At 50.2% G+C, this 24,858-nt stretch overlaps 1 protein-coding gene across 1 annotated transcript in view; it reads left to right on the top strand.

The window, feature by feature from the left end:
* The window catches only part of CEP192 (centrosomal protein 192), a 1,919,503-nt gene that overhangs the window by 369,958 nt on the left and 1,524,687 nt on the right, over window positions 1-24,858 (top strand). The window contains exon 12 of the mRNA XM_086965571.1: window positions 18,354-18,503. Within this exon, the coding sequence (XP_086821697.1) occupies window positions 18,354-18,503 (150 nt within the window). The remainder of the gene's footprint in view (window positions 1-18,353; window positions 18,504-24,858) is intronic.

Here is a 24,858-nt window from a genome sequence, read left to right as displayed (position 1 = left end):
CTGCGTCTCTGGTCCTGGGTTCAGGACCATCAGATTTGTCTGGTGGCAAATCATCTGGCCGGGGTTCTGAACGTGCGTGCAGACAGTCTCAGTCGGCAGTTTTCCGCCGACCACGAGTGGAGGCTTCACCCGGAGGTTGTTCGCGACATCTTTCGGATGTGGGGGACGCCTCGGGTGGATCTATTTGCCACTCGCGAGAATGCTCACTGCCCTTCATTCTGCAGTCTCCAGTATCCGATGCAAGGAGCGTTGGGGGACGCGTTTCAGTTGAGTTGGGGAGATCGACTCCTTTACGCGTTTCCCCCCATACCCTTGATTCCTCGGGTTCTGAGGAAGATTCGTCAAGACCGGGCCCAAGTCATATTGGTCGCCCCGGATTGGCCGAGAAGGGTGTGGTATTCGGACCTACTCCACCTATCCTCTCACCCGCCGCTCCGTCTCCCTCACAGGGCAGACCTCCTCTCTCAGTTGGAGGGGCAGGTTCTACACCCCCACCTCCAGACATTACACCTTCATGCCTGGAGATTGAACGGGGCAACTTGAGTTCTTTTTCTCTCCCTCACGAGGTGGTGGATGTCATTCTCTCTGCCAGGCGTGACACCACTAAGTCCATTTATTCCTATAGGTGGACAAAATTTGTTTCTTGGTGCAGGGAGAGGGATGTTGACCCTTTGAAGGCTCATTTGTCTAATATTTTACAGTTTGCCCTTTATCTGGCACAGCAAGGTTTGGCTGTGTCCACGGTCAAGGGGTATCTTTCGGCCTTATCGGCGTTTCTATGTTTGCCGGATCAGCCTTCTCTCTTTAAGTCTCCGGTGGTTGTGAGATTTTTGAGGGGTCTTGTGAATATGTTTCCTCCTACCCCTTTTGTGGTTCCTCAATGGGATTTGAATCTTGTGCTGACCTTTTTAATGGGTTCTCCCTTCGAACCCTTGCACAAGTGTCCATTGAGGCTTCTCTCTTTTAAAACTATCTTCCTCGTTGCAATCACCTCGGTAAGGAGGGTAAGTGAGCTTCAAGCTCTAAGTTCCAAACCCCCATTCCTGACCATTCATGCAGAAAGGATGGTTTTTAGGACCAGGGCTGCTTTTCTGCCTAAGGTGGTTACTCCTTTTCATCTTGGGCAGTCCATTACCCTTCCTACCTTCTATCCTCCCCCTCACCCGTCTAAGGAGGAAGAGAGACTGCATCGCCTGGACCCTAAGAGGGCGGTGTCCTTCTATCTGGACAGGACTAAGGACTTCCGGATGGACGACCAGCTGTTTGTTGGCTTTGCTGGCTGCAAGAAGGGCAGAGCGGTGCACAAGCGCACTCTTTCCAGGTGGATAATCCTGTGCATCAAGATCTGCTACTCCCTTGCGGGTAAGGACCCTCCTGAGGGCATTAGAGCTCATTCAACTAGAGCAAAGTCTGCAACATCTGCTTTGTCTAGGGGTGTACCTGTTGAGGATATTTGCAGGGCCGCGACTTGGGCCTCCCTCCACACTTTCGCAAAGCACTACTGCTTGGATACCGAGGTGAGGAGGGACGGCCACTTCGCGCGCTCTGTCCTCCAAGACTTCCTGGTGTAGCAGAGTGGACACCCTCCTCCGGGAGTGGGGACTGCTGTGGGAATCTATTCACAAGGTGAGGAATCCACACGGCAGATGTATCTATCAGAAGAACAAGTTACTTACCTTCGGTAACGCTTTTTCTGGTAGATACTATATCTGCCTGTGGATTCCTCACTGACCCACCCGCCTCCCCGTTTGTCTACTCTGCTATACCTGGTCTTTCTGTATATATGATTATACTGCTGTTGTTTTGATTTGGTTCTATTTGTACTGTGTACATTGTATATTTGCATATTTGCTATCGTTGGTCCGTCCGTGTGCCTCGAAGGCACGGAAAAAAGGGCGGAACTGACGTCATCACGCCGGCGTGGGCCTAATATGGGGTCGGTGACGTCAGACGGAGTCGCGCGCGATGCCGTGCTCCTGTGACGTCGCCCACGACGGCGTGCTACGAAGAAAATTTCCGAACGTTGCTGACGCAAGGGGGATATTCACAAGGTGAGGAATCCACAGGCAGATATAGTATCTACCAGAAAAAGCGTTACCGAAGGTAAGTAACTTGTTCTTTACAACCATCACCATAAGGGTTGTTTGGACTGGTGCAAGGTGCTTACTAGAATAGTGAACATCCTATACCAGGCCAACTTCTCACACCAGAAAGTGAAAAAATTAATAAAAACATGCAGTGCATAACAACCATGATCATATTTTAGTAACTTGTTGTAATCAGACACATCATAAATGAAACATTTCAATGCACAACAACTTTCATAACACACCATGTTACCAATTGTCAGTTATATTAGTTGTGGAGTGTTGTGTCCATAAAGGTGACCAGTATGCAGCGCAGTGCGCACACAATTAACAATAATGTATAGGATCATTGTAAATTAAAGCACTGTGGCAGCAATGCTTTAAAGATAACAAGCCATATCCAGTTTGTCATTTAATCCAGCAGGCAACATGGTGTTCAGAAATTTTATCCACCAAATTTCTCCGAGATAACCATTTTACATTGTCGCGATCTGGTAATAATTGTATTTTTACCAGGACCAAAAATCTCAATTGAGGTATGGTGTGATTACACTCTAACCAATGTACTGCCAAACTCGAGGTAAAATTCTTGTTACGTACAGCTTTTATTCTCCGTAATCCGTACCTCAATCTTTCTTTCAGTTTTGCCCACGTACAACTTGCCGCAAGGACATTTGATGCAATCAATTAGAAAATTAAGTTGCAATCTGCTGTGTCACGTAATTTAATCTTCCCATTTTGGGGATGTGACATTGAGAAACCAGTGATATTATTGCAATGTATGCAGTTGTAACATTTTCTTGTGCCGGCTCCTGATCCAGTCGGCGAACACTGTGGTGATCTCATTGTTATCAACTCCTTTAAATTTCTACTCCTGGTGTATGCAAATAAGTTTGTGCTTAAACAAGCCTTGGAAATCTGTTTCCCACTGAAGCAGTTTCCATCTATTGTTCAAAATGTTCTTGATCTGTTTGGATTGTGTAGAGAATTTAAACACAAAGACCATTCTGTTCTGGTCTGTTTTAGGTTTTGTTTGCAGTAGTTCACTTCTTTCTATACACTTGGCTCTTGACTCAGCCGTGGTGATTACTTCCAAGGAATATCCACGTGCCATGAATTTCTTATTTTGTGAGTCCATTTCATTTGACAGTGCCTCTATGATTGATGATATCCGCTTCGATCTGAACATTTGCGAATATGGCAAATTGTTTAGACTAGCCTTAGAATGAAAGCTAGTATATAGCAAAGCATTGTTGCGATCTGTGGGTTTGTGATGTACAGAAGTTTCAAGTTTGCCTCATGTGTTGGCGATTAATACATCTAAAAAGGAAATCTGATGTTTGTCCAGTTGGTAGGTGAATTGAATCCGTGGATAGTTTTGATTCAGCTCAAGTATTTTCTTGGTTAGTTTTTCCGCAAAAATAGACCAAATCAAAAGAATGTAGTCCATGAAACAACAATAAAATAAAATATTCTTTTGCCAGCCTGGATCCGTTAGGAAGTAATCTTTTTCGAATTTGCCCATGTACACATTGGCGTACGCCGGTTCTTCTGAAAACCCCATGGATGTCCCGCTGATTTGCTAAAAGAATTCCTCATTCCATTTGAAATAGGAATGCTGTAAACAAAATTGCAGTAGTTCCAAGATAAACACTTTGTTTGCTGGTACGTTATTTTGTTGTAATAATGCCCATTCTCAGGCCTCCATACCTTCAGTGAGTGGTATTGACGTGTACAATGCAGTCTGATCGATTTTGCACAAAAATATTAGACCGGTCTATGTGTTTAATTTGTTGAAGCAACTGCAAGAAATGCGTTGTATCCCGATATGTTGTTCATTCTTGCACAAATGGTTGCAGAAATCGGCCGAGGTACCTTCACAATGGTTCAAAGATAGACCTGCATCCAATGACAATTGGTCTGAACAGTGGGTTAGTTGAGTTTTTGTGGATCTTGGGAGGCATGTTTAGTTTTGGACATCTTGGGTAATTGATCGACAGAAATTTAAAAGTTCTTCGGCCCGCCGCCAGTCCTGGATCTGTGTCGACGCCGGTCTACCTCACGACCCCTCCGCTGGTGTCTTCACCAAGGGTGTCTCCCCCAGCGCCGTCGTCAGGCGTTGTCGTCGTCAGGCGTTGTCGTCCCCGATCCCCCTCCCCGGCCCAGATCCGGCGTTGGACCAGCGCCCTCTTCGACGCCGATAAGTGAGCCCTTCACTGACGACCCAGCTCCATCATTTCTTCCTAACCTTCAGGAGATGGATGATGAAGGACATTGGGAGGGGTCTGAGGACCCTCTGGCACTGCAGTGCCAGTTGAGTCAGGTCTGGGTTTACAAACTGGGGGAGGCCAGTGGTCTGGACACTTCGCCCGACACTGGTTTTGTCTCCCCTCCCACCGTGGCTACGGAGGAGGGGGCTGCGTACATCGTGGTGTTGACTCGATGTACAACCAAGAGGCTCAAGGCCTTGGCTCTTGAGCTCCCAGTCACTGCCGTGAGGACTAACCTCCTCACTGAGGTCCTCAAACCGCAGGCAAGCTCCTCGGAGCCTCTCCTGCCGTTCAACGAGGTCCTCACTGATGTTCTGTTGGGCACCTGGTTCAAGCCCTCCACAGGCCTCCCTGTGGATCGGAACGTGGCCCGACGTCACCGCCTGGCTCCAGGAGACCCCAGTTTCCTGTCCGTTCACCCCACCCCTGAGAGCCTGGTGACCCAGGCCTCAACTTCCCAGACCGCATTTCTGACCGCCCCTCCGGATCGAGAATCCAAAAGGTACGAAATGTTCGGTAAGAAACTGTTCTCCTTATTGAGTTTTGGGTTGCGGTCTGTCAACACCGCCTGCCTTTTGGGCCATTATTCTCACTCATTGTAGGATACGGTTGCGGAAGTTCTGCCGCAATGCCCAGCTGAGGTCCAGGCAAATTGAACCCAGGCCCTCACGAAGGGAAGGGACGCAGGACGGTATTCCATTTGGTGCGGACTGGATACCACGGACTCGCTAGGCAGGGTGATTGCAACGACGGTGGCGGTTCGCCGCCACGCCTGGCTGAGGTCCGCCAACTTTTCGGGTGATGTCCAAGCATCCCTTATGAACATGCCCTTTGATGGCTATCGCCTTTTTGGCGACACGGCGGACAGCGCGATGCAACGTTTTAAGGACTCCAGGGCTGCGGCCAAGTCCTTGGGCCTCGGCCAACGCCAGCAGACATGCGCCTTTCGTGGCCAAGGAAGGGGCGCCTCCTCACGTCCAGCTAGCCACAGGCCGCAGAATTCACCTCAAAGTGGTCGCGGATGTGGTAACCGCCGTGGCGGTGCCGGGGGACACAGGCAAGGCCAGTCCGCACCCGTAGCATCTGCCTCAAAATTCTGAGTTTTCAGGCCCATTCAACGCCAGTGGGGGGCAGGGTTCACCATCACCTCCTCCACTGGCGCTCCATCACATCGGACAGGTGGGTGCTGCAAATCGTCCAAAGGGGCTACTCCCTCCCCTCCAGCCATGCCACCGCATGTCGGGGGATCACTTGCAACTACTGCAGGAGGAAGCTACGGCCCTCTTTGCCTAGGGGCCGTCGAGCGCATTCCTGGGCCCAGAAGTAGGACGTGGTTGCTTTTCCCACTACTTTCTGGCACCCAAGAAGGGCAAAGGGGGCCTGCGCCCTAGCTTGGATCTAAGGAGGGTCAATGGCTTCGTCCGGAATGAGAAGTTCAAGATGCTGACTTTGGCTCAGGTCCTAGCTACCCTGGACCTGGAAGACTGGATGGTTGCGTTGTACTTGCAGGACTCTTATTTTCACAGCCCCGTCCTGCCGGCCCACCTGCGTTTCCTGCGGTTCACGGTAGGCCACAAGCACTTTCAGTTTACCATGCTCCCCTTCGGCCTTACCAGCGCCCCACTTGTGTTCACGAAAGTGATGGCGGTGGTCGCAGCTCATCTGCGCAGATTAGGGGTTTCAGTCTTCCCCTATCTCGACGATTGGTTGTTGAAGGCAGGCTCACGCCAAACAGTTGTCTCCCACCTCCAGACTACGACCGACCTCCTGCACTCGCTGGGGTTCTTCATCAACGTGCCGAAGTCACACCTGTATCCCTCTCAGAAGCTCCTCTTTATCGGAGCGGTTCTGGACTCAGCGCAGTTTCGGGTTTATCCCCCCTGAACAGAGGGTTCGGGATATTCAGGCTCTAATTCCGGTCTTTCAGCCTTTATCCCGAGTCTCGGTCAGGTTGCCGCTGCGGCTTCTGGGGCTGATGGCCTCCTGCATCCTTCTGGTGCATCATGCCAGGTGGCGGATGCGGGCTCTGCAGTGGGACCTGAAGTTTCAGTGGGCACAGCATCAGGGCAACCTGTCAGACTACGTCCGGATCTCGGAGGGCACTGCAAGTTAGTTGCAGTGGTGACTCAGAACCGCGATTGGGTCAGCGGCAGATCTCTCTCCCTTCCCCAACCGAAGCACGTAGTAGTGGCGGATGCGTCCCTCCTGGGTTGGGGGGGGGGGGGGGAGGGGGGGGGGGGTTCCATATGGGAGAGAGGGAGATCAGAGGCCTCTGGTCTCCGGCGCAATCCCTGCTCCATATCAACCTTCTTGAGCTGCGGCCAATCCGGCATGCACTGAAAGCATACCTTCCCTCTGTCCGGGGAAGTGTAGTGCAGGTGTTCACAGACAACACCACCGCCATGTGGTACTGCAACAAACAGGGCGGGGTGGGGTCTTGGACCCTTTGTCAGGAGGCTCAGCGCCTCTGGACATGGCTGGAACACCAGGGCGGATGAACTCAGCCGCCGATGCATGATGGATCACGAATGGAGTCTGAACTCGGACGTGGCACAAGGCCTCTTTCAGCAGTGGGGAGAGCCTTGGTTTGATGTATTTGCCACCGAAGAGAACGCGCAATGTCATCTGTTCTGCGTGTTGGAATTTCCAAGGCGGCACTCGCTCGGAGACGCTGTTCGTCGCAAGTGGAGTTGCGGTCTGTTGTACGCCTTTCCACCTATACCACTTTTGCCCAGAGTGCTGAAGATCAGGCGAGACTGGGCCCAAGTCATCCTTGTGGCTCCAGACTGGGCACGAAGATACTTGGTTTCCCGAGCTACTCAGCATGTCGGTCGATCCTCCGATTCGTCTGCCTCTTCCGGAGGACCTTCTGTTGCAGCAGCAGGGGACGGTTCTCCACCTGAACCTGACCAGCCTCCACCTCCATGCGTGGAGATTGAGCGGCGGCAGTTGAGGCCATTTGACTTGCCTCCTGAAGTCTGTAATATCATTCTGGCGGATAGGCGTCTCTCCTGATCACAGGCGAGTACTTCAGCATTCGGTTGATTTTATATGAATATTTTAAGTTTCCAAAACTTCACACTTAGAAGATTTTTTTTCAAGTCAGTCAATGTTCTCCAATGGCAGGTAAGTGAGTTACCACCACTCCGAGACGTAAGTTGGGATCTTGGAGCACAGGTAGGTAGCCCAAAGGAAGCGCATGGAGCTGCAGAGCGCCGGGTGCAGGGGTGTCTTTGGGTGTCGGGAAAGCTTACCCTCAGCTGGTCGCGGTTGATGGGGCCCCTGGTTCTGAGTCTGCAGGCGTCGCCTGGGTCGTCGAGGAGGGTCTTTGGGCACTGGACTAAGGGTCCCAGTCGCCAGGGGGCCGTCCTAGTGGTCTTGGATCACACTGGCACTGGCCGGGCTTGGCGGGTGCAGAGTGGGCTGGTCCGTTGCTTCCTGGCTTGCACCAGGGGGGATGTTGCAGCAGAGCCTCTGCTAATGGGAGTCCCAGTCTTCAAGAGGGTCAAGGCAGGCAGGTCCTCTGGGTGTCCCAAGGTTGCTGTCCGCGGGAGTCGCCGGTGTTTAGGCAGGAGCAGGTTCCAGGATCGACAGGCCGGTAGGGCTGGGGCCAAGTCAGTTGTTGTCGTCCACTTGTTAGAAGCTGCAGGGCGGGTCTTCTTCCTCTTGATCTTCTTTCTTCTTTTCTTATCGGGATCTGAGAAAGGAAGGTTCAGGGAGCCCCTAAATACTGAATTTAGGGGCATTACAGGTAGGGCAAGGGCAGGGGCCAATGGGCCCCTGTCCTGGGGTGAGTACACCCCCTAACCTGCTCCTCTTCTGTGGGAGGGGGCAGGAGCCTAGCTGGGATTGGGCAGGGCTCCCCATCTAAAAGATGGCAGGGGCCCGGGGTCGTGCTTCACCTAGTCTCACCCACCCGAGGGGTGGGATTGGCACAGATTGGCACCCCCCCCTTCCTGACGTAGTTTTTTCCGCCAGTCTTCCCACCAGAGTGGGGGTAAGGACTGGTGGGGGCCAGTTGCTGGGTACAGCAAATGGTCTGGAGAAGCTCACAGAGGCGGCATGCCTTTGAAGCTTCCCCCTGCCCATCCTGGGGAAGGAGACGTAGCACCTCGCCCAGGATGTGCATTGTTGCTGGCCCAGGAGAGCGGGGGCTGTCCACCCAGGGGTCCAGCAACATGTCTGCTGTGTGGCAGCCTCTGCAGCCACTCAGCCCAGAAGTGGATTGTAGGTTAGGTTTTCAGGGGGCATCTCTTAGATGCCCTCTGGTGCATTTTACATTAAATCCCACACTGGCATCAGTGTGAGTTTAATGTGCTGAGAAGTTTGATACCAAACCTCCCAGTCTTCAGTGTAGCCATTATGGTGCTGTGGAGTTCGTTAATTTTTTAAGTAAACAAGTGGGACCCACTTAATGGCTTTGGACCATGGGTATCGACTATTTCAAAAGAACAAAGGTCCTAAGCTTAGAACAATTTCTAGAAAATTAGATCGCATATAGACCACAATCGGACAATATGTACAGTTCTTCTTATACCCAGCTGGGCAAAGAGTTTATTTGAGGAATGTTTGACAGGAAGTCAATTCAAATCTTACAATATCATATCAAACATAATAGTGTTTGAAGTAAGGCACAAGCCTGTGCCGTACTCAACAGGAGAGAGAAAAGTTTGTGAAAAGGGGTGCAGAGGAAAGAATAGTTTACATCAGGCAAAGGAAGAGTTGAGCAAAGGAGTGGTACTGCTCTAGGATTTAAATTGGCAGTATTCCCTTTAGTAGAACATACAAAAATAAATCACAATAAATAAGAATGTATGTCTACGTAACAGTGTCGACGGCGTTTCGATCCTATGCTCTAAAATAAAAGGATCATCATCAGGACTTAATATATGCCTGGAATAACATAGAACAATCAAGCCCAGAGGAGGGTTTGAAGAGGCGCTTTCAGTGAATGCTGTACAAAGATGTCGCGGTACATTGGGGACGTTAGTGATGTACTTCAAGGGGCAATATATTTATCCAGCGTCCTGGAACGGCTGCCCAGTGAGGGGTGCCCGGTTCGAAGAGATAATGGGGGAACAGTCTTGGACGGGGATACGATATCCCGTAGCAGCATCAATGGTCTTGAATGCTCTTGTGAAGTTGCACTGAAGTTGTTTCTATGAAGAATTACATTTGTTTCATAAGTAACTTTTGATTGATTTGATAATTCTGTGCTACATTTTACAAGAAAATTAATCACTTTAATTTTGTTCAAAATGTGGCAGCTACCTTTAGAACAAGTAAATGCGAAAGTCTAGAAGGTGTTCTAGAAGGTGTAATGGACAATTTTGCCAGGCCTGTTTATCAATGAGGATGATTCGGGTACCTCTTGTCCATGAAAATGGAAACCCTCTACCCATTCATTCAGTAACGAAAAAAGTGCACCAGGACAATTGGTAATTCTGTAAATGTTCGTTGACAGACCAAAATCAATATCAGGTTTAATACTAGCTGAAAAAAATGACGTTGGGACTTCGTATCGTTTCCTGGTTTCTCCAAAATGTATTTCTGGACATTAGTAGTCTTAAACAAGCATTTGCCATGCAATAGGTCTCGTATTTACGTGAGTTTAAGCGATTGGCTTTGTAAATAACAATGCCTTTTATTTATGTTATAAAAATGAAAACAAAAATAAAAGGCATTGCTATTTGCACGGTCAATAGCTCAAACTCGCATAAATGCGAGACCTATTGCATTGCAAAGGCTTGTTCACTTTCTGGACTTGGGACCTTTGCACGGCGAAGTGCATCCTGAGTGGAACTGTTGTGCTGCTGACTTTTTTTTCTTTGTCTAAGCCTGTGCCCCAGCTGAAACTCTGCCCCCTTGCCCTGAAGTTGACCTTGCCCGGCCAGCCTTGCACTCCAAACAGCCCTGAGAGCCTGATCCTGCTGTACCCTGCACCAGGAGATGATAAAGATAAGATGCACAATAGTGCACACAAGATATTGGTTAGTCAGCGTGGCAAGCACAACCCTCCACGCTACCTTTTCTCATTTTAACAGTTTTACATGATATTTTGCCCTGCTGTGTCTGGTGATCGAACACTGTGTTTACTAGCTAACTATCTTTATCCAGGGACCTTTTGGGGTTTGTTGTGAGCCTCATGTGCGCCTGAGTGGTTGCCCGCCTGCCTTGCATCACCCTGAATTTGGCATACCTCCGCCATACCTCTGTACATGTTTGAACTCGGACATTGTCTCCTTCACTTGTAGACACACTCGCATTTAACTTTACAAACTTCTAAGTATCCGATTTTGGTGGGAAGGTTACAATCCTCCATTTTCAGCGACAGTTTCTGCATCTATAAAGTTTTGCTAGCCGTAGGTGTGTGAGGTCCTAGTAATGATTGGGTTAGTGTCTTTTTCGTTCGAACTTGATTCTGAACTTTACAAACAATAGATCTTTGCAAATAATAGATCCGATTGAGCACATTGTACAGTGTTTGACCAGAAAACCTAGTTTCAGTACTGTCTTGGGTTTACTCTAATCTAATTGTTGAGCTGCAAACCCACGTGGGCTTAGTATCTTGAGTTATTATTATTATTATTATTATTTAGATTATTTAGAAGTTTTCTATAGCGCTAACAAGACCCGAAGGTAGCAGAGCGCTTTACAATAGAGGGAATGAAAAGAGAACAACATGACACAAATCCAATAAAGCGATCAGCGAGCGACAATTTGGAAAAGTTCGGACAGCAGGACTTCTTGGTAGCAGGATTCAATGTTACTGCATGGGTTCAGGGGACGCTTGCTGATCCAGGTTACCCGCAACCAAGGGAACGGATCAGGCACAAGGATTTGAGTTGGCTCTTGAATTCTGAATAGGACGGTATAGTTCTGATGTGCGGGGGGATGGCGTTCCATATTTTGGGAGCATTTCCTGAGAACGAGCAGTCCGCAGTTCTCTTCTTTCTGGTTTTTGGTAGGATGAGCAGCAGGGAGTTGGAGCTTCTCAAGCTTCTGGCTTGGCCTGCTTTTTTGAGCTTGTTTGCCAAGTATTCCGGTTTGCCGGTGTGGAGGGCCTTGTGGGTGAGGCAGGCCGTTCTGAAGGTGCTCCGCATTTCCGCAGGGAGCCATTCGAGTTCTTTGAGTGCCGGGGAGATGTGGTCAGATTTTTTGCAGCCTGTGATCATTCTCGCTGCCGCATGAAGTGTTGTTTTTAGAGGGGCCAGGTGCGATTTGGGGATGCCTGTTAGGATTGAGTTCCCATAGTCCAGTCTTGATAGAACTAGAGATTGCGTTGCTAGTTTGAGGTCCTTGTTGGGAATGTAAGGTTTGATTTTGTTCAGAAGTCTGAGGTTGAGAAATGCGCTTTTCGCCGAGTTCTTAATGTGGTTTGTCAGGGTTAGTTTGGGGTCTAGGGTGAAGCCCAGGGATTTGACGGAGTCGGCTAGCGTGAGGTTGCCTTTGAGAGCATCGATCGATTTTAGCCACTCGGTGATTTGAGGGTTGTCTATTTTGTTTGAGATGAGGAGTGTTTCTGTCTTGTCGGGGTTGAGTTTCAGGTGATTCTTTGTCAGCCAGTCTTGAACTTCATTTAGGACATCGTTAAGTCTGTGGATGTCTTTAAGAGAAGAGGTTTCCAGGTAAATCTGCGTGTCATCCGCGTAGAGGTGGAAGTGGATGTTGGCGTTCCTGAGTAATTTGGCGAGCGGTTCCATGTAGATGTTAAAGAGCTGAGGAGAGAGCACTGATCCTTCCGGGACACCCTTGTTGACCTGCTGGGTTTCGGAGGTGAAGTTCTTCATTTTTATTGTTTGCGTACGGTTATGTAGGAAGGAGGAGAACCACTTGAGAACTACATCGCCGAAGCCGGCTCTTTCTTGCAGGGTCATGATGAGGAGCTTGTGGTCCACCGTGTCGAACGCTGCGGAGAGATCAAGGAGTATGAGGAGGCAGCACTTGTCAGCGTCAAGAGAACCATGAATGTCGTCTATGATGTTCAGCATCGCGGTTTCTGTGCTGCGGCCTTGTCTAAAGCCGGATTGGAGGGGGTCCAGGAGGTTGATGTGGTCCAGATGTTGCGTCAGTTGCAGGAGTACGCAGCGTTCAAGTGTTTTTGAAAGCAAAGGGAGGTTGGATATCGGTCTAAAATTGTTCAAGTCACTTGAGTCAAGACCGGGTTTTTTCAGCAGAGGAGCGACTTGACCACTCCGCTTTGTAAGGAGCTGTTTATGATTCTTCCCCAGATGGGTGCTACGGTAAGCTTCATTTTTTTGATTAAAGAGGGGGGAAAAGGATCTGAGACGTGTGCTGATGGTTTGGAGGTCGAGATCAGCGAGATTATCTCAGTTTCCTGGACGGGGCGAAAGCTTAGCCAGGGGGAAGGAAAGGAGTTGGTTGGGATTGCCAATGGGAAGGCCAGGTTACTCTTCTGGAGGTGCGGGTTGTTGATGTCTAGAGACAGTTCGATTTTTAAGACCTTATCGTTGAAGAAGTTGGCGAAGTTATCACAGAGTTCTTTGGATGCCTGCAGGGTTGAGGGCCGGTGTTTGGATGTTTGTTGTCTGATTATGTTGTAGAGCTCTTTGGGTCTGTTTTTGGATTTGACCAGTGCCTCACGGAAGAAGCTGGATTTTTTGTTTTTGATGTGGTTGTTGTACTTCCTGCGTGCAGATTTTAGTTGGAGGTGGAGAATGGCGGTAGGGTTGTTTCTCCACTTTCTTTCTTTGGCTCTCAAGTTTCTTCTTTCTGCGTTGAGGTCCGCAGTGAACCAGGTTCTAGATGGAGTGGCTCGACTTCTTTTGAGCTTTAGAGGAGCAAGATTGTCAAGTATGGAGACTAACCCCGCGTTGTAGTGGTCGACGAGATCATTGGTCGAGAGGTGCAGTGTGTTATTTGGAAGAAGTGAACTTAGCTGACCTTCCAGGATATCTTTGGGTACTTGGGAGAGGTTTCTTGACCATTTGGGGGGGTCTTGCGTAGGTTTAAGCGAGATGATGGGGCGATTGATATGAAATAGGATCATGTGGTGATCTGACCAATCAACGGGTAGTATGTGGTTGACCGTGATAGAATTCTTTTGGGCAATGATGGCATCCAGTGTGGCTCCTTTGTAATGAGTCTCCTCGGTACAGTGTTGGGTGAGGTTGTTATCATCAAGGAGGCTAGATAGCGATCTGATTAGAGGGTTATGGGTCTCATTTCATCGGAGGTTCAGATCACCAAGAATTAGGATTTTGGAATCGCCAAGTGCGTCTTGAGCAATCAGGTTTGATAGTTGTTCTCCAAACTCATTATTTCTGCCCGGGGGGTGATAGAGTAGGTGGCACAGTAGAGAGTCGTTGTCTTTTGTCTTGATGACGGTGGATAGACATTCAAACGAGTTGTACTCGAAGGAGGAGGTTTCTGTGATGCTCCAGCTATCCTTGTGGATGATAGCGACCCCACCTCCTCGTTGTTGTTTGATCCTGTCTTTGGAGATGAGGGAGAAACCGGGTGGAAACAGCATATCTAGGCAGGGGGGGGATGTCTTATTAAGCCAGGTCTCCGTGAGGAACGCAACGTCAATGTCATGAGTGAGGATGGCTTCAGCTAAGTCTGTTGCATGTAGTGAGGCCGATCTGCAATTGATTAGAAGGCAGTTGGTGAATTTCTCCTGATTGCTGGTGGTTCTATCTTTAGTTTCTCTGGGTATAGCGGTGAGGACTGGTAGTCTGTTTGACGATGGGTAGAACTTTCCGGTGACCTGTGATAACTTGGATTTTGGATTTAGGTGAATCAGCAATGGGGGAGTCGTAGGTGGCGGCTAGTAAGGCTGCTTCCCTGTCTGACATGGGAGCTTCTGCTCTAAGCGGCCTGGAGGTTAGGTGTTTTGAGCCCGCTGAGGTGGGAGAAGAAATGGAGAACACGGGTCTGGTGCAGGGGGCTCTTGTTGTTTCGGGTTTTTTAGAATCGGAACACTGGACCTTGGGGAGGGGATCGAGAGGCTGGGCACTGAGGGCTTTTAAGGGCCCTTGGGAGATGATGGTATTGGCGTGCAGGGGGGTCTGGGGAGAGTGTTTATGGGGGTTACAGGCTATACCGAGGTTAGAGAGGATTTCTGATAAACCTAGGGTGATAGTGTCGACCTGATTTTCCAGGGCTGCGAGCCGTTTTGTTATGCACTCAAGGGAGGGGATGTGGGCAACCGGGGTGGGGCCAAGTGTGGTAGGGTTCGTGAGCGAGGGTTGGGCGATAGGGGTCAGGGAGAGGGACGAAGGGGGGTTCGGGGGGGGGCGGGAAGATGTTTAGACAAAGGGGAGGTAGGGAGGAAGACAGGAGGAGGTTTGGGCATAGATGAATTGAGGATTGTAGGGAGATTCGCGGGGATGAGGCTCGTTGGCAGAAGGCCGACTGTTGGCGTGGGGGTGATTGTCGTAGGAGGCTGTCGGAGACTGAGGCTGGGGGAGGTGAGGTAATTGGAGGAAGGGATAGAGGGAGGGGATTGAGTGTCCTGCTGCTGTTGGGTGGCTGTGTGTGGGGGTGAGGTATGGCTGGGTGGGGGGGGGGCCTGTCAGGCTGGATAAGGATCTCGGAAGGGCGTATCAAGGTCTTCTCTGTTAGTTGTGGTCGTGGTCAGAGGCGGCGTTGGGGCGAGGTTAGAGGGGGTTGGGAGGGCTGACCTAAGTGCGGGAAATATGGAGTCGAAAGCTTCCAGGTTCTCGTTATTGGCTTGGATGAGGACCGTGCCATTGGTGAAGATGGTCACGGTTATGAAGCCTCTACCAGCTGATCTGAACGGGAGAATCGCGGTTAGTATGCAGCTGTGGAGAGTGGAGGTTGTTTTGGCGATAAGCATCCGCGATCTAATCTAATGACTAGAAGCCCTTAGCTTTCCCGTTTTGGCGAGCTCATAAGGCCTGGCTCCCTGCACGTTCTCTATAACCACGCCTGGAATTTGATTTGTGAAGCAAATCAATAAAAATTAGTAGCGGACTGACTGTGGGGTGCACAGACGACTACAAGGAATGCTTCTTTTGTACCAATCATCACTCCCAGAGAGGTAGCAATACTGTGCTGTGTTGCAGTCAGAAAGGAAGGCGTTTGATGAGCAGGATGAGAGAACAGCTTTGGAGCATATAGCGTAATAGCATCGCCCAGGTCAAATTTGGTAGGAAATTAGGAAATCCGGCCAAGCTTGAGTGACTTTGAAACTGTTTCACGGGAGGGTGAGTCCCGCTCCTCCCCCTCCAGTAGCTTTCTTTCAGCTACCACTTGTAACAAAACCCCACTGCTGCCTCTACACAGGTGTGGGGAGTGGCCACTGTGCTCAGGAACAGTCTTTGAGGGAAGGGATTCGCTAGAAAGTGTTGAGCCCATTACATTCCACTGTGTAGTTGGGAGGGCTGTTAAATTCTGGAGGGGCGACTTAGCGGGCTGATGCCACTGCCTACAGGGCTTTTGTACACTGTATTCGAATTTCGATTCCAGCAAAGCACTCGGCTGATAATGCTTTTCATCTTTACATGGTGGATAACGAGCCCAGACCAGCTGGGTAATGCAACTATTGATATAAACACAAGAGAAATGTTTCCATTGCGCTGTGTGGGTAAACTCTTCAAAAGTGTCCAGTGCCTGGTCTGATAGATGTTGTGACACTGTAGGTTATGATCTGGAGTGGTCACAGTAGTGCCTAGACTCCCGTGACTATTTTTGAACCTGGAGGTAGAACAGTGCAGATTCCGGGCCTTATTTACAAACTCCTCGTGCCGCCAATGCTCAGAAGTGACGCACTGTTACTGGAAGTACTTGGTGATGACTCCATTTGGCAGCAGTGTGAAACGTGCAAAAGTCTCTGTGTGCCGCAAACGTTTTCTCTATAAAGAACAACAAGCTTCAGCAGTTGCTGGTCTCGGGATCCCAGCTAAAAGTTATTATTGTAAGTGACTTTGTCTCTGTCTATCTGACTGCGCACAGGTAAAATTGCAGAGTCCAACATAATACTGGGTTACTTATTTCCCGAATTGAAAAAAGACCCAAACGCAAAGTGACCGTCGCTGCCCGTGAATTGAGCAAATCATTCAATTGTCTGTCTGACATCTAAAGTTTTTTTTTCGTGGCTCAGCTATGCCTAGCCCACTCATTTCCATCATTTTAAAAGTTGCAAGAACGTGGGATAATGCGCTGTGTTCCCTTTTAAATACCGAATCTCGGAGCAGAACCCAAATTTGGGGACTCCATTACCAGCAATTCAGCCACCAGGCCACAGGCTCCTTATTACACAGGCTCATTATTACACAGGCTCTGCCTACAATTTGCCTGTCAATCCTCACCACGCTACAGTACCGCTTGCTGCCAAGCCACCCTCAAACATGACAGAGTATAAAATGCAAGGACGACGGAATACTATTCAAAACGCACGGCTAGAAAGTATATGAGCATTACCAACCGAGGAGCCTCATGTCTGCCTCTGCGTCGGAGCTGCTGGTGTGCGCGTGCGGTTGCGAGCAGCAGCATGTGTTTCCAATTATCGCGCCTGTGTCTGGGCACGATAATTGGAAACCTATGTGGCTGCTGCACGTAACAGACACCAATAGGCCATGGGCGGAGCAATGTGCCTGCCTCTGGCCAATTACGTGCTGTCTTTGTAAAAAAGACGCACACAAAGGCCAATAGCGTGGCCCAAAAGGAAAAGCACACACTCCTGCGTGTGCGATTCCTAAACCCCCTACAAGAGGTCTCTCGCTGCGCGAGACCTAAAAAGCAACTTTTCTGAGGTGCAGCCAACACGTGTTTCACCCCCTACGGCCCTTAAGCCGGGGCTTTCTCAAGGCGTGAGGTCGATGAGGTAATAAAATGTAAGCATTTGTACTTCAATTGACCTGTATCGTTCTAGAATCCAAAGAGTTTGGGTCACTCGAGTCAACAAGATAATTTGATAGATAGCGTAGTGTAATCTAATAGTCCAAGGGCATGCTTGTCCTTATCAGTCGGCATAACTTGTCGACCTCACGCCTTGAGAAAGCCCTGGCTTTTACAAAATTACCACTTGTCCTGGTGCACTTTTTACCTTTCAGATCAAGGTGTCATGAAAGGATCAGATTAACTTGGCTCCTTACACCTTTGTGTAAGGTACACATTTTTGCTCAGTTTTTGGATCACTTGAACTCTATCAGGATGCTAGATTTTCAATTTGTCTGCAGATTACCTGTGAAGTCGATAGTCATACTCAGTTGTTTATTGCCCCATATCTTCCTTATTATCTTGATTCAGTGACTGAGTTCATGTTGCAGTGTGTCCTTAAAATGAGAGGAAATAAAGAACCCAACTCATTCTTCACTTCATCTCTTAAGATAGTCAGCACACTGTTCTGCAAGGAGGTTCATTCTTTAATCCTGGTCCAATTTGAGCCTTCTTTACCTAATTCATAGGTCTCTTATCACTCTTACCCTGCGTATAAGCTGCTCTGCTAGGACCTTGCTTAGAATGCTTAACTTTCCTCTTGAAGCCAGTATTCTGCTAGTCCATTGACCATGCACTGCTGTGGTTCATGATGGCTTTGCGCTTAGTCTGTTTGTCTCATTGCTTTTTAAAACACTGGCTGTGGGTGAAGACTCATGCATGGGTACATTAATATATGTGAAAATTACCCCTGGGTCACCCACTGTACTCCTTGGTTTCCTATAGGTCTATTACACCCCAGTTCCTAGTCCTCACCTCCAGACTGCTGTTCAATTGCTATCTCTGCTACTCATCTGCCCTTGCTATACATAGTGTCACAAAATGGTGCCTTTGAGTCTTGGTCACGGCAAGTCTAAATCATGTTCTCATGTCTGTCTCATGGAGCTAGTTGGAAGGGAATATACCAGCCTTCAGCCCCATTGTCTGGTCCAGTCATTCTTCAGTTGCCAGTGTGAATACAATTTAATTAAAAGGGAGTTTTATTAGCATTGAGTTTGTGGAGTACCATTAAAGAGTAGTACATTGGAAGCTTTTTTGTGTGCTTAATTCACTAACATATGTTATATTTCAGGTGTCAGTACTCCTCATAGCATTGTTTATCAAAATGAAAAAGGAAAATGGGTAACCGACCTTGCTTATTACACACCATTTGAAAATGAAAATGCAAATGAAGTCTCGACTGTTGATATGAATTTAAGTGATGCCGACTTCAAACCTGCTTGTAAGTCAACATTTTAAGACTGTTTCGAAACACTGATGTTAATTGTTGTACCTACTTGGTATCTGTATTTTGTTATGCTGTCAGCATTTGGACAATGCTTTCTATTATCAGTATTTCAGTGTGGTTCACGCTTCTTTCTTTATCCGGGTGCACTTTTCATACAGTTATGGTATTATCACTCAGTTTTGTATGTGTTGGCTATTAATTGTTAATTGCCTTGTTTAGTAACGTATTGTGTTGGTTAATCTGAAATTAAGAATGATCCTGCTTACATCCTCATCTGTGTGCAAAGATGAGTGTGAAAAGACTGAAGTGTTGGATTGTCCAAAGCCCAACATACTCATCCTGCTTTCTTGACAATATGTTTATTCAGTTAAATAGCTATGATTTTCCCATGAGGGAGTGGTATGTTTTAATTGAACATTTACCTTAATAGTTGTAAGATGTATGCTAAGTTGACTGCACTTTGCCAACCATATGGATTTAGTACCTTACTGTTTGAATGGGAGTGTTGGGTGGTCTGCTTGAAAAAGACAAACTTAAAATTGAATATTAGGGTTTTGTCTAGTGAGTATTGGTGACTGGAAGATGTACTTGAGGGTCAAGTGGTTATAGCATATCAGAAAGCTGTCTGGTAATCGATCTCTATTGTGTATTGATTGAGTAGCTGAGTGGTATTGCTTGGATTTGGGTGATGTTGTGAGATAGCAGTAGCAGATTTTAATTCATAAGAGATGTCTGGAAGGAAAGGTAGGAATAGTAGAAACTGTATCTGAAAGAGACACGTTAGTGATAGATTCCTTACCTTAGAATATTCTCAGGCGTCAGACTGGATCCGGAAAGTTTTTGCTTAGCAGTACCCTTGGCGCCAGTAGGTGGCGTCCTGCGGCTCCGCGTCCGTCACTTGCGTCGACAGCGCCGACATGATGTCACAGAGAATACTTAGGCACCACCCATGTGCGCTGACGTCAGTTCTTTCTTTTTCTGCGTCAGCAACCGCAGATCCGGTTTGAGCACGTACCTTGGTCACTTTTGGACCGCTATTTTGTCTCCCCACTTTTTCTCCTGGTGCACGTAGTGATGCGTAGTTTTAAGTATTGTGGGGTGTGGGGCCTGTTGCCGCAATATGTCGGTGGCGAACCCCCACAATGTTTGCCTCTACTGCCTGGAGACCGATCACGACTCCTGGGACTGTTGTGCCATGGCCCCGAAAGCCTTGCGGGAGCGATGTCTGAAATTGCTGGAAGTTCAGCATTCGTCACACAGCCGCTCAGGGTCCAGGGGCCGTTCGGGGACTGCATGCGGAACCGGAGCCGTCTCTCCTCGGGCTCCAAGTCTTCGCCTTCGGATTCCGGTAAGCGACGCCTTAAAAAGAAGTCAGAGAAGCGTGTTTGCTCTCAGACGTCCCCCCCCGTCGCTCCTCTGAGGCGGACGAGGGGGAAAGGGGCTGTGCCCCTGTGCCTCCTCTGGAGCCTGGGAGTCCCGCGGCCTACCTGCCATACCCAGGTCCGTCGGCGACTCCCGAACAGATGCAAGAGTTCCTTGCTGCCATGGACTGCCTTTTTTGGCCTTGGGCTCCCGCTGGCACGCCTTCGGGCCCAGCGGTCCCGTGTCCAGATCCTGTTGGGCCGGCGGCTCTGCCACCGACTCTGACACCACAGGACCCTGCGCCGCTGGCTCTGGTCTCTAAGCCATGAGGTGCAGCGCTGCCGGCTCTGGCCCTGGCGCCGCCCTCTGCTCCACTCCCGGGGCCGCACTGGGTGCCGTTTATCCCACCCCTGCCCCGGTTCCAGGACCATTTTGTTCCGGCCTGGGATCAACAGGGGGAAGTGGCTCCGGCCCGGCTCCGGCCGGCGCCGTTCTCGCCGTCGTTCGTACCTTCTCCGGCTACGCCGCCGTGACTCACCCGCTCTACGCCAGAGGCGGACGACAACTGAGACAGGTCAGAGGACCCTCTTAGCCAGCCATGTGACTCCGAGAAAGATTGGATGGACGACCTGGAAGACGCGGGCGAACTCAATGTTTCTTCAGACCCGGGGTTTGCCTCTCCTCCGCCTACTATGGAGGAGGGTGCTTCCTACACCGTGGTGCTCTGTCAGGCTGCGGAGGCTCTCAATTCCGACCTCTCTACAGTGGCCCTCAAAACCAATCTCCTTACGGAGGTGCTCCAGACGGTGTCTGCCTCGTCTGAGCCGCTGCTTCCTTTCAATGACCCCTCACCGAAATCCTCTTGGGCACTTGGTTGCAGCTGGCTACGGGGGCGCCAGTGGATAAAAACGTCGCCAGGCGTCACCACCCAGCGCCTGGTGATCCTGCCTTCCTGACCACTCACCCTACACCTGAGAGCCTAGTCATTCAGGCCTCGACGTCGTAGAGTGCCTTTCCCACGGCTCTGCCGGATAAGGACTCTAAAAGGCTGGAAAAATCTGGTAAGAGGATGTTCTCCTCAGCCGGCTTAGGGCTGCGGTCGGTTAACCGGTTGGACCGTTAATTCCATGCAGTGTGAGATTCCGTTGCTCAGGTCTTGCTTTGATGTTCTGAGGAGGTCCATGCTGTCCTTTCCCAAGCAATTGCTGAGGGTAAGGATGTGACTAAGTTTGCCATCAGGTGTGGTTTGGACACCGCTGATTCATTGGGCAGAGCAATTTCCACGACACTGGCGATGCGGCGCCACGCCTGCTTGCGTTCGACCGGATTGTCGACCAATGTCCAGGGCTTGCTCATGGACATGCCCTTTGATGGCTCCCGCCTCTTTGGCGAAAAGGCCGACAGTGCACTGGAGCGCTTTAAGGACTCACGGGCCACAGCCAAGTCCTTGGGTCTTTCTACGAAGAACCCTGCCACTCCTGGGTTTCGTTCATTTCGTGGCCAGGGCAGGGGCACCCAAGCACGCCCTTCCAACAAGCCTGTGCAAAACCAACCTCAGCCCGGCTGTGGCTTCCGCAGAGGCGGGTCCGGGAACCAGCGTGTGGGTCAGTCCACCTCTACCCCGGGTGTTTACACCTCCAAGCCTTCCTAATCTCGAGCTTCATGGAGCACCCCACGCTGTGGGTGGCATATTCCGCCACTACCTCCACCACTGGTGCGTAATTACATTGGACATGTGGGTGCTGCATATAATCTACCAAGGTTATCACTTCCTGTTCAGTCCTCCCCTCCAGCCATGCCACCTCGGTACCACCGCATGTCGGGGAATCATTTGGCTCTTCTCCGACAAAGTCATGGCTCTCCTAGCCAAAGGGGCCATTGAGTGCGTTCCTGGTCAGGAAGTAGGGAGTGGTTGTTATTCCCACTACTTTCTGGTCCCCAAGAAGAACAAGGGGGGCCTGCGCACCATCTTGGACCTCAGTGACGTCAATTGCTTCCTCCGGAAGTTCAAGATACTGATTCTGGCTCAGGTCCTGGCTGCCCTGGACCCTAGAGACTGGATGGTAGCGTTGGACTTGCTGGACGCTTATTTTCACATTCCCGTCCCGCCGGCCCACCGGAGCTACCTGCGGTTCACGGTAGGCCAAGAGCATTTTCAGTTTGCCGTGCTCCCCTTCGGCGCTTACCAGCGCCCCTAGGGTGTTCACGAAAGTGATGGCGGTGGTTGCAGCTCATCTGTGCAGGTCAGGGGTGTCCATCTTCCCCTACCTCGACGACTGGTTGTTGAAGGCGGGCTCACCCCAAGCAGTCATCACCCACCTTCAGACTACGGCTGACCTGCATTTGCTGGGGTACTCCATCAACGTGCCGAAGTCACACCGGAGTCCCTCTCAGAAGCTCCCCTTCATCGTAGAGGCTCTGGATTCGACGCTGTTTTGGGTTTATCCTCCCGAGCAGCGAGTCGGGTATATTCATGCTACGATTCCGCTCTTTCAGCCTCTATCCCGGATTTCAGTCAGGATGACCCTCCGGCTCCTGGGCCTGATGGCCTCCTGCATCCTGTTAGTGCAACAGGCCAGATGGCATATTCGGGCTCTGCAGTGGGATCTGAAGTTCCAGTGGGCGTAGCATCGGGGCAACCTGTCCGCTCATGTCCAGATCTTGGAGGGCACTGCACGACACTTGCAGTGGTGGCTCCCGAATCTCAATTGGGTCAATGGCAGATCCTTCTCACTTCCCCAACCGAAGCACACAGTAGTGACGGATGCGTCCCTCCGGCAATGAGGAGGTTACTTGGGAGAGGCGGAGATCAGAGGCCTCTGGTCTCCGGCGGAGTCCCGGCTCTATATCAACCTTCTGGAGCTGCGGGCGATCTGACTTGCACTGAAGGCATTCCTTCCCTCTGTCCGGGGAAGTGTAGTACAGGTGTTCACGGACAACACCACCGCCATGTGGTATTGCAACAAACAGGGTGCGGTAGGGACCTGGACCCTATGTCAGGAGGCTCTGCACCTCTGAACATGGCTGGAACATCAAGGCATTACCTTGGGGGTTCAACCCTTGGCAGGTTCTCTGAATGCCAGGGCGGACGAACTCAGCCGCAGTGCATGATGGATCACGAATGGCGCCTGAACTCTGACGTGGTGCAGGGTCTCTTTCTGCAGTGGGGAGAGCCCTGGTTAGATCTGTTTGCCACAGAAGAGAACGTGCAATGCCATCAGTTCTGCGCGTTGGAATTTCCAAGGCGGCACTCGCTCTGAGATGCTTTTTGTCTCGAGTGGAGCTGCGGTCTGTTTGTACGCCTTTCCGCCTATACCTCTTCTGCCCAGAGTGCTGAAGACCAGGCGCGACCGGGCCCAAGTCATTCTTGTGGCTCCGGACTGGGCTCGAAGAGTATGGTATCCCGAGCTACTCAGTATGAGCATCGATCAGTCTGCCTCTTCAGGAAGACCTTCTGTCGCAGCAGCAGGGGACGGCCCTTCACCCGAACCTGTCCAGCCTCCACCTCCATGCATGGAGATTGAGTGGCGACAGTTGACGGCTTTCAACCGCCCTCCTGACCTGAAGTCTGTAATGTAATTCTGGCAGCCAGGCGTCTCTCCACTAAGATGGTATACGCCTGCTGATGGAACACATTTGTGGCATGGTGCACAGCAAAGGCTGTGGATCCCCTTTCTGCCTCTTTCTGAGGTTCTTTTGTTTCTTCTGTCTTTAACCCAACAGGGCTCTGCTCTAGGGACTATCAAAGGTTATCTTTCTGCCATCTCCGCCTTTCAGAGGCTTCCTGATCAGCCTTCTCTTTTTAAGTCCCCGGTTGTTAATAGTTTCCTCAAAGGCATTACGTACAGGTTCCCTCCCCTGCCTTTCATAATGCCTCAGTGGGACTTGAATCTTGTCTTGACTTTTCTGATGTGCACTCCCTTTGAGCCCCTTCATAACTGTCCCTTGCGTCTTCTTACTCTAAAGACGGCTTTCCTGGTAGCTATCACCTCTGCCAGAAGAGTGAGTGAGCTCTTTATTCTAAACCTTCTTTCTATTCATCCGGACAAGGTGGTTTTAAGGACCCGTCTTTCTTTCTTGCCAAAGGTTGTCACGGCCTTCCACATCGGGCAGACCATCACTTTGCCCACCTTCTTTCCGCCTCCTTCCAGGGAGGAGGAGAGGCTCCACCGTCTGTACCCAAAATGTGTGCTTGCTTTCGATCTGCAGCGTCACAACAGTTCTGGGTAGATGATAAACTGTTTGGGTACGTGGGCGTTAAAAAAGGTTGGGTTGTGCACAAACGGACCATTTCCCGGTGGGTTGTTCTGTGCATCAAAGCATGTTACTCCTTGGCCAAGAAGGAGCCTCCTCTGGGGCTCCGTGCCCACTCGACCAGGGCCACTGCAGCCACTACTGCTTTGGGACGCGGCGTTCCCTTGCAGGACATTTGTCAGGCAGCTACGTGGGCCTCACTGCACACGTGTACAAAGCACTCCTGCCTTGTCCGTTAGGTCCGGAGAGACTGCTTCTTTGATCGTTCTGTGCTCCATGGCTTTCTTGTGTAATCTTGTTCGCAGACCCACCTCCTGGGTTTGTATTGCTGGGGTAACTGTTCTAAGGTAAGGAATCTATCACCAATGTGTCTTTCAGATGCACAAGTTAACTTTTGTAACTATATATCTGTAAGAGACATTAGTGATAGATTCCGCACCGCCCCACCCATCCTCCCCGTTCTGCGGACTGATTACTATGGTTAAGGTCATCCCTTTCAGGGCCCTAGTTTTTATGCACCAGTGGTCAGTATCTTGCATGGCTCTACGTTCCTGGCACGGAAAGTAGTGTACGGAAAGTAGTGTACAGAATTGACGTCAGCGCGCATGGATGGCGCCTAAGTACTCTCCGTGACGTAATCTCGGCGCTGATGACACCAGTGACGGACGCGGAGCCGCAGGACGCCACCTACTGACATGCAGGGGTACTGCTAAGCAAAAACCTTCTGGACCCA

The sequence above is a fragment of the Lissotriton vulgaris genome, chromosome 4_1, assembly GCF_964263255.1.
Source record: "Lissotriton vulgaris chromosome 4_1, aLisVul1.2, whole genome shotgun sequence".
Lineage (NCBI taxonomy): Eukaryota > Metazoa > Chordata > Amphibia > Caudata > Salamandridae > Lissotriton > Lissotriton vulgaris.
This window is presented reverse-complemented; position numbering and strand designations above follow the sequence as displayed.